Source organism: Chrysemys picta, chromosome 11 (genome assembly GCF_011386835.1).
Source record: "Chrysemys picta bellii isolate R12L10 chromosome 11, ASM1138683v2, whole genome shotgun sequence".
Taxonomy (NCBI): Eukaryota; Metazoa; Chordata; order Testudines; family Emydidae; genus Chrysemys; species Chrysemys picta.
Window position 1 is genome coordinate 75474279 of NC_088801.1, and position 13120 is coordinate 75487398.

The 13120-nt window shown below is 45.4% G+C and overlaps 2 protein-coding genes across 4 annotated transcripts in view; both read right to left on the bottom strand.

Moving 5' to 3' along the window:
- SPATC1L (spermatogenesis and centriole associated 1 like) overlaps positions 1 to 4081 on the bottom strand; it is a 40140-nt gene extending 36059 nt beyond the window's left edge. For all 3 annotated transcript variants that reach the window (XM_042847154.2, XM_065562222.1, XM_042847153.2), the window contains exon 1: positions 3998 to 4081. The gene's annotated coding sequence lies outside the window, so the exon portion shown is untranslated. The remainder of the gene's footprint in view (positions 1 to 3997) is intronic.
- A 2962-nt stretch (positions 4082 to 7043) lies between these two features.
- Positions 7044 to 12652, bottom strand: LOC135974283 (interferon lambda-3-like). The gene is made up of 5 exons (XM_065561298.1): positions 12499 to 12652; positions 11182 to 11259; positions 10156 to 10299; positions 9269 to 9349; positions 7044 to 7894 (listed from the first exon to the last, which is right to left on the bottom strand). Exons 1-5 carry the CDS (start codon positions 12649 to 12651, stop codon positions 7796 to 7798), a joined length of 555 nt encoding a protein of 184 aa, XP_065417370.1. The 5' UTR covers position 12652; the 3' UTR covers positions 7044 to 7795.
- Between the last annotated feature and the right edge of the window lie 468 nt (positions 12653 to 13120).

Consider the following 13120-nt stretch of genomic DNA (forward strand, 5'->3'; position numbering starts at 1 on the left):
AGATCACTACTCAAGTACAGGGCAACAGAGCTCAGAGTAGGCGTTGGTGTAACACACATGACAAGGGGGGCCACAGAGAGGCAGAAGCAACTAACAGAAGGATGTAAGAAAGCGTTATTTACACCCTTTTTATTGATTGCTTTTTCTGCCATACCTTCAAAGGCAGTCGTCCTTAGCAACCACCTCAAAGGCAGGAGGTGTAGAACAGAAAGTTTTACAGATGAAACGCAGAAGAAAAACTGCAAACAAGCCACCCTGCTACCTTATGCTGCTAGAGGTATTCATTTCCAATCACCTGATTCACAGACTACTATGAGTTCCTGGTGCTCACCTTCCTTACTTTCCCTGTTCGTTTCTTCCTCCTTTAATGCCACTGAAAGCCAGGGCATTGTAAAAACAGGTGGGCTTAGTCCTGGCAAAGCAATTGGCATAGTTTCTCCAGATTCAAGAGTAACTCTCATCTTGGTCAACTCCTTGTCAGTCAGCTGTCCATCATTGTTCCATTAGAACCCAATCTGGGATGTTCAGCTCAATCACCCTCTGCTGGGCCTGTTCCACCTGCCAAACCACTTGCCCTGGAAAGGGTGATGGTCAGTCCCATCTGCCCCATGTTCCTTTTCTCTTTTCACTCTCTTTATGAAGCTGAGAGGCAGCTCAGTCCAACCTGCTGCTTCTTCAGGTCTACACTTGGTAGTACGACTCATCCTGAAGGACTCCCTCAAAGTCCCACCAGATGGATCAGACAGACCAGTGAAACTGCTACTAGTTCTTCCATATTGTGTTTCTAGTCCTCTCCTTTTGACTCCTATTTTGCTTGATAGAACAGGGGCAAATAAAGAGGGTGTATTATTGCTGCTTCCAGGGGTTATAAAACTGGAATTTGTACTGGGACTCGAGCTGCTCATCTCTTGAGAAAAGCCAAAAGCGCCCACCCCTCCACTTTCACTACTATGTGGATGGAAAACTTTCAAAGAGGTTGGGATGTTCTGGCTCTGTGTTTTCTCTGGCTCAAAACCAGCACCCCAGGTTAGTTTGACCATCTCATGTTCAGATCATTCAAAGCTGAATTCTGCTTTTTTTCCCCAAGACCATTACTTAACATGCCTTCAGATGAAAGTCCAAAGTCAGGTATATTCAGAAGAGTTCCATGTTTAGCAGATTGTTTAAGACTGATTCTTTGGTTGCCAGCAACAGGAGACCTGGCTGGTGGGGAAGAAACCACAAAAGGTGTAGTTTGTTCATGCCCATAACACTCTTTATACGCAGATGTTGTCCAGAAGTCACTGTGCTGCCCAAATCCCAAGGTTTGCCTTGCTCCTAACGGCTGGGTAAAGCTGAATGACTGTGCAAACTCCGGGTTCTGTGCTGACCCTCCACAGCTCTGTCCAAAGAGGGAAGGCTGATTGAACCTATATGTTTCCTGAGCAACGAGACATATTCCAATATACAGTTAAAACCAATAAAGAGTCAATATTTGCACCTACCCAGTCCCTGAACCATTGCTGCTTCTCACCACACTTGGCTGGAGAGGTAGAGTCCATACACGGAGAACACGTTCCTTACCCATTGCTCTGACCACAACCACCCCTTCTTTGAGACCCTCCTCTAGCTTCCACTTCATCAAATATAAATATCAGCTGTGCTTTGCCCAGTCCACTTCTAAGTATTTCAAGGTAGGAGGCTTCCACTGCTTCCCTTTCGGATTACATCATAGTGTTATAGATCCCACTGTCTAGATCTGACTCTCCTTTCCTAGTTTTGCGGAGTTGTACAATACAAAACAATACCCCTCAACTCTCTCTAGAGCTATGTCTCCATCACCTACGTTATACACATCTAGCTCTCAGTTGTTACTCCTAAGTCAATCCGTCCAACCCCATAACTGCAGATTGTTTTTTTCACACTTTATCTTTCAGTTCTGGGCATCTGGGGTCCAGTCTAGCTCTATTAAAGTCAATGGAAGGATACCCACTGTTAGACCAGAAATCCATTTTTAAAATACCAATCAAAACAGCTATTGTGCAAATAGTTTGCTATCATTTTAAACAACAGCAGTGTGTTTGCTAGATTTGTCATTTGTTTTATACATGTGGCATTACCAACCCAAAATGGTCTAAAAGCATAAATCAGGCCACCAAAGATCATGGGTTTGGCTTCCAGAAAAGCATCCAGTCGGGATTTAAAGCTATCAAGAGATAGAGAACCCTCCCTTTCCCTTAATAACCGTCACATTAAAAATACATGCCTTCTTTCTCATTTGAATTGGGCTTTAGCTTCCAGCCGTTGGTTCTTGGTATGCCTTACTCCACTACAAGCTCACGAAGTACTCAGTATATTTTCCCTGTGAAGACACTGTGATCAAGTCACCTCCCAGTCTTCTTTTTGATAAGCTAAACAGATTGAGATCTTCAAGTCTCGCACTTCAAAGCATTTTCTCCAGCCCTCAAATCATTTTTGTGGTTGTTTTCTGCACCCTCTCAAATTTTTCAAAATCCTTTTATAAACTGGACACAGTATTCCAGTATCAGTCTCTCCAACACCATATACGGGGTAAAATCATCTCCGCACTGCTTACATCTGCAAGGATTCCATTAGCACTTTGTCACAGCATGGCTCTAGGAACTCAAATTGAATAGCTTGTCCCATATGACCTCTAAAGGGTATCCATGTTACCACATCCACTGGCACTACAAGGGTGGGATTTGAACTCTCTACTTTTGACATCCTAGGCTAGGATGTTTTCTCCACACAAGGAAGACACCTCATAAACTCAGAGTCCATATTATTGTACAGACACCGAACTGTGGACACTAGTATTATTATTTATAAACTTGTATTACCTCTCACGTCTGGGGATGGAGTTGGACATTATCCAAGATAAAAGTGTAAGTTCTCTTTTGTTATATTGAGGGAGTATATCTCATGGGGGAATATTCTCTTAAGGCTGCATTCTCAATGGCTGAATATCCTTCACTAGAGAGGTTTTCCTCATTTCTTACTTTACACTAACCGAGATCAGGTTGTAACAGGCAGCATTCCCAAGCGAGTGCATGCAAAGACAAGTTTGGATCTTCACGTGTGTACAGGGCCAATTCAACAAGGCTCATTTGAAATAAAAAAAACAAACCCGCTTAGGAAGTAACTTGTTACTAGGCTTGGATAAATACTGCAAAACAATTTCCATTAATATTTGTTTGAATTTTAAACACATTGTCACTGGCTGCGTTCTCACTCCTGTTGTGTTTGCTTTCCACAAACACTGGTGTAATTGAGAATTAATAGCATCAATGATCAGAGAAAGCAAATGTTAAGCATGCACATTTGCAGGTATTTGTAATGAGTGAACATAAAATTTACCTTTTGAGAGTGTTTGCAGATGACATCTAGTTTCATAAATTATGCCCATCTACTCAGGGACAAAAGCTATATCATATCATATGACTTATGGCCTGCTGGTGACCTTGGGCAAGTCACTTCACTGCTCTGTGCCTCAGTTTCCACATGTGTAAAATGTGGATAACGATGCTACTGTCCTTTTGTAAAGCATGTTAAGGTTTACTGAGGAAAAACACTATATAACAGCTAGATATTATTATGAAGCCACTCAGTTTTAGGTCTCATGGCTCAAATGTAACGTTTTGTTGACTAACAAGCCACAGGGTAAACAAAATGATGTTGAATGTTCTCCCATCACAACATTCTCAAGTGTGTTTGTTATTGGTTTGCAGGAATGTGCAAACAGAAATAGCAGCAAAATTCCCTGGCTGTGACTCACTCACTCTGCTCTAATTGTTGGACGGGGTGCTCTACACACACGCAAACAGAAGTCCTGCACGCAGCCAGCCCCACAATGAGCATTTTTCTGTTTATCCTCACAGGAGACTAACTGAAGATTGCTGATCATTGCAAACAGGACCCCAGACATGACATGGAGCAAACACAGCCCCCACCAGCTCCCTTCTTTTCCAGCTGATGGTATGTGACACTCAATCCTTACCTGCAGCTCAGCTCCAAACCAACCGCTGCACCCTGGCTACATGCAAGGAATATGTTCAGGTGCTTTTGATTTCCTCCAACCTGGAGACAGAGGGGGCAGGCTTGTGAGCTACCAACCAATGACCCAGTTCCATAATTCTCCTAATAGAGGTCCCTTTACCATACACATAGTAATACTGTAGCCCTACAATGCACAGTATTACGTATGGCTCAGCATAAATTCTTATAACAGAAGGGATGTAATATAAGCCATGCCCCTGTGAGTGCAATGAACCTGTGGCCAATGGGGGCGGAGGGGCTCCCTGCCCCCAGTGCATGGAGCTGAATTGCGACAAGGAGCTGGGTGGGTTGTGCTGGGGCCAGCGCGGCTCTGGGCAGGCCCAGTCAGCTCCAAGGATCACGCTCTCAGCCCATCTAGGCTGATGTGGCTTCATCCCAGTAGCAGGATGCGCATGTTTCGGGCGGAGAGGCGTTCCTCTCCCAAATCCTTAGCGCTTGATACTGTAGTTTCCTGCACTGCACTCAGAAGTGCCCTGCCTCACAGCCCAGCTCCCTTCCCCAGAGCCAGACTTCACCCCCCATTCCCTGCTCCCTATAACATCCTGAGCCCCTCTTCCATCCCCCTCAACTTAGCTTCTCATAAGCCAGAAGATGGCCACCATTTTCAACTCCCCACCAGGCTCCAGAACCTGCCTCTGTGACCCCCATGGCTCTACTCCCACACTGCCCCCCAGGGCTCCACACCCCCTGCTTCTGTGACACCCTCACCTCCAACCCCACACTGCCCCCAGGGCCCCACACATCCTGCCTCTGTGACACCCCCTACCTCCAGCCACCCCAAGTACCCACACCCCCTGCCTCTGTGACACCTTCCCCTCCAACCCCCCCAGATCCCCAGGTCTCCACACACAGTGCCTCTGTGACACCTCCCTGCCTCCAACTCCTCCAGGTCTCCACACCCCTGCCTTTGTAACACCCCCACCTCCAACCCCCGCACTGCCCTCAGGGCCCAACACATCCTGCCTTTGTGACATTCCCGACCTCCAACCACCCCAGGTACCCACACTCCCTGCCTCTGTGACACCCCCCTTCCTCTGACCCCCCCAGATCCCCACACCCCTGCCTTTGTAACACCCCCACCTCCAACCCCCACACTGCCCCCAAGGGCCCAAACCCTGCTGTTGTGATTACCCCCTCTCCCAACTGTCCCAGATCCTTCACCTGGTTGCCACTTATCACCCCTGAGGAAAATTGCATCAACCTATCCCTTATATGAACTTTCCTCATCTGTTCTCTGCTGGCCTGTTAATGTTCGGTGAATAGCTCACCCCAGTCAGGGGACCCAGGCCGCTCCTTTCCCTCCTCACCCACCCCCATGGGAAGGTCATTCTCTGCACCTACCTCCCTTGTCTCCTGGGCTGCTGTTGCCAACTGGGTTTTACTCCTCCTGGTCTGGGTGATGCTAGTACCAATCACTGGGCAATACCACCACCACCTGCCTCTTATGATATGTTACCAAGCCTGGAGTTCCTGCATTTGATGTCCCACAGCTCAGCTCCCTCCAGAGGTGGTGGAATGAGGGGTGGTACTGAGCACAAAATAGGACCCTTAGGTGCCTTGTTCTCAAATTCCAAATTTGCAGGACAGCCCCTTGAGATATGGGACTATCCTGGTAAAAGGCAGGTTGTCTTGCAGTACTGCCAGCCCTTGTGAGTTTTCTGTATCTTGTGCTATTTTGTGTTATTTTTAAAGCTACAGCTCCTGGAGTCAAGTGATTATTTAAAATAAAAAAGTACATTTCTAGCCCTCATGGTTGAGGAAAAAAGCTTACAAATGTGACTCCCAAAAGTAATCACTGTTGATTTGGTCGCATTTTGCAATAGTACAAATAACAAATCCAAGGGCAAGGTAGCAATATTGCCCACCCCCAAAGAGTCACAAATCATGAAAACCCTAAACATCATGAGATTAGACCAACAATCATGAGATTTAAAAAAAAAAAAAAAAAAGAATATGCTGTAGTTTTTTGGTTGGTCTTTTGTACTCCCCTGTCCACCCAGTGTGTTTGTGAGATAGTGTTGCCAACACTTCCATATTTATTGTGTAAGGTGATTGTGCCACTCCGCTGCCCACCCCATACCCAACCATTAATTTTGCACCCTGTCCCCAAATCAGTCCCCTCTCCAGCTCAACACTGCTCATCCCCCTGTGTCCTCATCATTTCTGCCCCACCTCTTCTCTGTCTCCTCCGTTCCTTCTGAAGCTGCTGTGACTCTTCTCCTCCCCTCTCCCAGGGATGGGTGTTGCAGGGAGTGGAGCCTCTCTGAGCTCCTCTCTCCTCCACTCCTGTGACAGGGGTGTTGGCAACTAAGGGGCAGAGACCTCTGACTGCTTCCTGCACAGCCTTGATTGGCTGCTCTTCCTCACGACCGGAGGTAGTGGGAAAGGCAGCCAATCAGAAGCCAGGCTGAAATTCCCAAGAGGGCTGGAGATTCTCACATCATCACCAGACAGGCTCCAGTCCTGGCTAAAATCCTGCAACCTGGGAAAAAGTCACGAGCGCTGACAACCCTGGGGCAGCAGAGAATCAGGCTTTTTATATAGTGCATATAATAATATTAATAATACCCAGCTCTTATAGAGTGGTTTTTTTACTGGTAGCTCTCAAAGCACTTTACAAAGGAATTCAGTATCATTATTCCCACTCTAGCGGAGTGTGTCACATATACTGTGGTAAGGATAGGATACTAATTATAGTCGCTGCTTTTTGGACAATTTAAAGGCCCCATAATATTCAGTCCTGCCACCAGGGGTTCCCTGGGATTTGCTATAGTGGGATCAAACCTATAACTTTACACTTTTCATTATTTTAAGTCTCTCTGTTATGTCCCCTCTCACCATCCAGCTAATCTAAGCAATATTAATGTCTTCAATTTCTCCTCATCTGGAAGTACTTCTCTGCCTCTAATTACTTTTGCTGTTTTCTATTTTTGGAGGTGATGAGATCAGAACAGAATGCAGTTAGGAAGCAGAGGGTCAACCACGAATTTATATCATATCAGTTTTTATTTTACATCTTCCAGTTTTTACATTAAATATTATAAAAACAGTCCATTTGATAAATATGCACATAAATAAATGATAGATATAAATAAATAACTTAAATAAAAATCAGATTTGTTTAAATAAGGATCGCATCAGATGGCTTAACATTATGTCAGCCAGTAAAACAAAAATAGATTCTAGGAATCATATACAGCAACACCTTCTATGCATGAAAATTATTGCATTTTCCAGCATCTTTCTAAGACACTAATGAAATACTCACTAGTCTGTAAATCAAAGAAACAGGGTGAAAAAACTAGTCCTTTAAATTAAAATAAATAATGGCAAGACTTAACATACTATTGGCAAATATTTTTGTGTAGCAATAAACCAATACAATAAATAATAATATCCTCTAGGGCCAAATTTTAATCCCACTGAAATTAATGGCGAATCTCCCATTGATTTCAGGGGGAACAGGCCCTACACTTTAGCTGCAGTTAAGGAATTGGCCTAGAACCAATCAGCTACTGGCAATTGGAGTCGGAGAGGTCTGTTCCTGAAGATCAGTTGTATGTGAATCTTTTGTTCAGAGATCATGGGTGATGGGATCCATGGTAAAATGCCAAGATGGAAAGAGCATCACGCCTGGTTAAAATACAGCGTCCTGTAGGAAGGATTCAGGGTTCCCATTCGCTGGGCTCTCCAGTGTCTGATTAGATGCATGAGGTGAGACAGTGTAAAGATCTGGCGTTTAGGTGCAGGACTCCATGTAGGCTGCGCACTTCAAGTCATTGTTCAGCAGCCGGAAGAGATTGAGGATCACAGATGCTTCCAGGCATCCTGGAGTTTCCTGGGACAGGAGAGAGGGAGTGAACACATTTGTAACAGAGAATGGCTGGCTAGCAATGGGCCATCGAAGCTACTGCACACAGACCTGATGGAGGGGGGAGGTGTAAATAGATAGGGAGCACAGAGCATGCAGAAAAAGGGTGAACAGAGCAGTGTCTACACAGGAACTTCAAGGAAAGCTAATCTGAACTAACTGTGTGAATTTGAAGTGGGTTAGTTAAATGGCATTAAATTCCTGTGTGAACACCCTCATTCAAAATTAAAGTGGGCTAATTTGGTTACTTTACTTCACTTCCAGAGATCACTTTAACTCTGAATAACAGCATCAATACAGGGCTTTAAAGCAGTTTAACTAATCCACTTCGAACTCACACCTTTAGTTAATTCAGATTAATTTTCCTGGATGTCCGTGTGTAGACAAGACCTTACAAACACTCTAAGGGTACGTCTATACTACCCGCCATATCGGCGGGTAGAGTTCGATGTAACGGGGATCAATTTATCGCATCTCGTCTGGATGCGATAAATCGATCCGCGAATCGACGCCCGTACTCCACCTCGGCAGGAGGAGTAAGCGGTGTCGACGGGGAAGCCGTGGCAGTCGACTCGCCACCGTGAGGACGGCCAGGTAAGTCCAACTAAGATACTTCAACTTCAGCTACGTGAATAGCGTAGCTGAAGTTGCGTATCTTAGTTCGAACCCCCCCACTAGTGTAGCCCAGGCCTACTCTAAGGAAATACTCATTTACACGGTGGTCTAATGTCCTGTAATTCTTAGTATATAACAACGTGTGCTGTAGTCTATTACATGAACCAGTGAGTCTGAATGAAGCAAAAGGCACAGTGATCTGGGGTAATAGTAAATTTGAAGGCTATTATCTTTGGCTCTATCGGATTCCGAAGAAGGGCTGGGCATTGGCAGATCTGTACGAATGAATTATCTCGGGGCCTCTTTTCCCATTGCCCAGCCCAGCATCTACACCTCTTCAAAGTTTTTGTAAAAATATAAATGATTCCACAAGGTACAAGGTGCAAAGCAATGGAGGATCAGATGCCACATGTTTATCTGAAACTCTGCTATTTGCATCCTATGGAAGGACCCAAGCTAGGCCAGAAGGTAAAGGCTGTTTTCTGGATGCCTGGTCCGCTACAGTCTGCAGCAGATGTAATGACCCTTCCTGATATGAGAAATTTACCAGCTTTCTGAACTAATTCAGTCTCAGGACACCTGGACTGCAGAAGCCCCTGGACAATATACAGGGCACCATCCTGCACTGGCCCCATGGGAAGGGAATGGAGCTGATGAACCTGTACAGATTTGTTCCCACTAACATGTGATGAAAGTTTGTCTTGTGTGTTTGCCAAATGTACTCACCATCTTCTTGGCTGCGTGGAATTTGTGGAGCCAGCTAGTCAGCCTCCCGGAGCGTCGATGGGCGTCAGGCTGATCGCTGGTCTGAAAAGAAAATCAATACATGAAGCAGACTGGCACATGAGTAGAGATTTCAGGAACAATGGCCGAGCCTCCTACCTCTCGGTACAAGCCCAAGGCACAAATTGGTTTGATTGAGTTTATCTCGTTCTTTAGACGTGTGGATTCCATGTTAACCTGCCGTGTTCTATTAATAATACCAAGCATTTGTATGGTATTGTTCAACTTCAGAAGTGTTTGAAGCGTTAACTAAGGGCTTTACTGAGCCCTGTGGGAATGGCCCTGTGTAGGGGGAGGTATGCCTTGTGCTGCCCAGAAGAGCTCTGGGAGGAACTCCACTGAATAGAAACCGAACATGCCCTGGAGCTGAGCAGGAGTGCAGCATACTCCCCCCAGTCTATGCAGCCACCCATGGGTCTGTCTCCTCCCGGCTCCTCCCCACCTCCACTGCGATGTTCTGGGGGGCACATGGAAACAACCGTAGCTGTGCTACAGAGAGCACAGTATCTGCAGTGATACCAAACTACAGCCCAGGAGCTGAAGGAGGGGACGTACCTGCTTGCACAGTAGCAGAGCAGCCAGGCATCATCTGTCCCTAACTAGTTAATCAAGTTAATTAGCTAATTAGATTATGTATAGGAGCAAGGCATACAGCAGCTACGTAGTCCGGACACTTTCATTGTTATAAAGGGGGGTGCAAAGCAAAGTCCACAATTACTGGCACAAGGATGACTAGATCCTGGATTCACTTAAGAAATTAGTGCTGTTGGGAGTTCAACAGACAACTCCCAGTCCACTGTGGCGAGAGACATTTGCAATCCAATACTCACGCAGATCTTCAAGTCCTCTCTGATGTGCCTCAGGATTTCTAATGGCCTCACAAGCAGCTCAGACAGACTGGGATCCTCAAAGTTCTCCAGCACGTCAATAACGAGGTGCAGCTCCTCCTTCACCAGGATCATTCTGTCGTGCACCTAGGGAGAGAATGTGCAGGTAAAACAGTGTGTCCAGGGGAGTCGCAGACACGGAGATAAGGAATGTCTGCGTTAGCAGCAGGTAGGCGTGGCCTGCTTAGGGAGACTTTCCAAAGCCCTGGCCAATGGGAAGACACCTAAGACGCAGGGGAGGTGTGAATCCACTCTGTACACAGAGCCTGCTAGTCTTGAACCTTTGGACTCTGTTACTTACACCTTCCTTCCTTGGAATCCAACAACATGTTGTGCTTCAGATCAGTCTCAAACCTTTATTATGTTACAAAAATCGGAAGATATATTTGGCCAGTGCAAGTATTTTTTTTTGCTGGTGATTTGGTGAACGGTTTCTGGATCTTCCAAGTGGCTGTACATAGATGTGGATATGATTTTAGAGTACTAAAATATTCTCTCATGGGAAACCAAAATACAGAAACTGAGGATTTCCTGCCACACAACCTGGAGCTGCTTATGTGAGGGAGGTTAACCAAGTTCAGTCTGGAAATAGATGATAAAGACAGGTGTGGATATGTTGGCGGTGACAAAGCCTTTGGTTTGTTGAACACTGAGGATAAAGTTAGTATCATGCATTGTATTAACAGGGAACAAGGTAGAGATGTTGAGATGTAAATTGTTTCCTGGCTCAATTATTTCTTAAACTGATTCACAGTCTCAACGTTTGTCTGGCTTCCCAGCCCTAAGGATGTACAAAATACAGAAATAGAAAAGGGCCAGATTCCAACCTCAGATGACTCCTGTGTCATTTGGGAATAAATTCCCTGTCCAAGTTACTCTACAAAAGGATCACCTGAAATCAGAATCCAGCTTGGAAAGAAGGAAGTGCTATTTTGTAACTTCGTCTCTCTTGGCAGAGGTCTTGCTTACCGACAGCTCTTTGACTTCCCAGTTCCGGTGGAAAATCTTGGTGTTGCATTTTCGGTCTGTCAACAGCACGATGTCCTCCTGGAGGCACAAAATGAGAACACAGGTAAATGTGTAAGTGGAGGCAAAGCAGGGGAGAAAGTGACAAATTCTGCCCTCAGTTACATCATATAACCCCATTCAGCCATGCGTAGGGTGACCAGATGTCCCGATTTTATAGGGACAGTCCCGATTTTGGGGTCTTTTTCTCACATAGGCACCTATTACCCCCACCTCCTGTCCCGATTTTTCACACTTGCTATCTGGTCAGCCTAGCCATGCTAGGTACCAAATCCTGGCAGAATTTGACTCAACACTTTGATCCCCTAACAATGCTGCTCTCCTAGAGTCCTGGCTCTTTCCAAGAAGGTGCCAAAGACGGGACAGGCGTCAATAACACGCTCTTGTCATATTGCTTGGCTGGTTTCAGGCTGTGAACTGCATTTGTGCAGGAGTTTAACTGAGAACCGGCATCCTTTAACTCTTGACACGGAGGATAACTTGACCACTAATCTGAGTGGTGCACTTCCTCAGCTAGTTAACAAGGAATGTTTGCACGACTTAAAAATAAGTGACTGGCTCTCTCTAATGCTGCTTGATGGCATGACATGAATTTGGGGTCCTCAGATTGTCTGTTTAAGGGACCAGACTCAGTTTTCTTTGGAAGGGAAAGACCGCAGATAGTTAAAAACTGGGTCTCATTCTCTAGGTTTGATGGTAACTCAGGACAGAGTTTGAACCCCTTTCAGAACTTTTTGAGATTTAAGATTAAGGACGGTTGACTCTATAAGAATTCCGAGATGGCCAGGCCCTAACGTCCTTAGACTGACTCGGATTAGGAACACCCACTTAGACAGATTGTCGCTTCTTTCTCTCCTCGCTCTTTTCTAATAGTAAGAATCCCATTCTTTCCCTGCTATTGTCTAATCTGTGATTCTGCCCTAGATCAGTTCCAATCTTCCTGCCCTGAACATGACTCTGCCTCTCTCCACATCTATGATCCCCATTCCCCAAATATCTGAATACTTGCTGGAGCTGAACATTCTGTGCTTTGCCCTTTCATAATTAAGACTGGGTGGGGGATCACCAACAAAGAAAATCCAGACAGAGAAACTTCTCTCTATTGTATCTGCAACCCTACACCCCAACCGTACCTAAGCATATGCCTCCCATCTTATTTCATCTGCCCATAGCAATATGCCGAGAAGGCTGCTGTTGAAACTACAGCCTAGCACTCACATTGCCATTATTACCCTACTTATGTGTCTTCTTTGCACTTACAAATCTGTCCTTCACATTCTTGAAGGTCTCCAGTTCCCGGGGTGGCAGGGACTTGTATTTTGAGAGGTGACACTTCTTCATCTGAGCACCTTTGGGAAAGGCCTCTGTAGATACTGTCCATAGGGTCAGGATCAGGAGCAGTTTGCAACCCATCATTTTTCCTATTGAATCAGAAAGGGGAATAACACGCATCACTCCATTTCCAGGTTACAAGGATTATAAACTGTATTTTTGACAGTCTGACAAAGCAGGGAAAGGAGGGGTGCAGGAAGATGAGGGCTACAATCAAATATATACATTGGTGGGTTGACCCCAAAGATCACAGCTGAGCAAATTCAACTCTTCTATTCACAAATGTTTTCAGATCCAGCCTCTTAATTTACAGCCCCAGCACTAATAATAAAAAATAAACTGGTAAGGTACTTAGAGGAATGGATAGTGTTTGATCCTTACTCTTTAGAGTAGATCACAGCAGCTCAGTCTAGTAAGCCCATGTGCTAGACAGAAGCCCCAGACTTAGTGACACGTAGCTTGGAGCATGTTTGCTGGGAAATCGCTTTAGTCTCTTCTTCTTCTTCCTCAGGGTTGCTTGGCCTCCCTCTGGTCTGTGAATGTAGCCTCG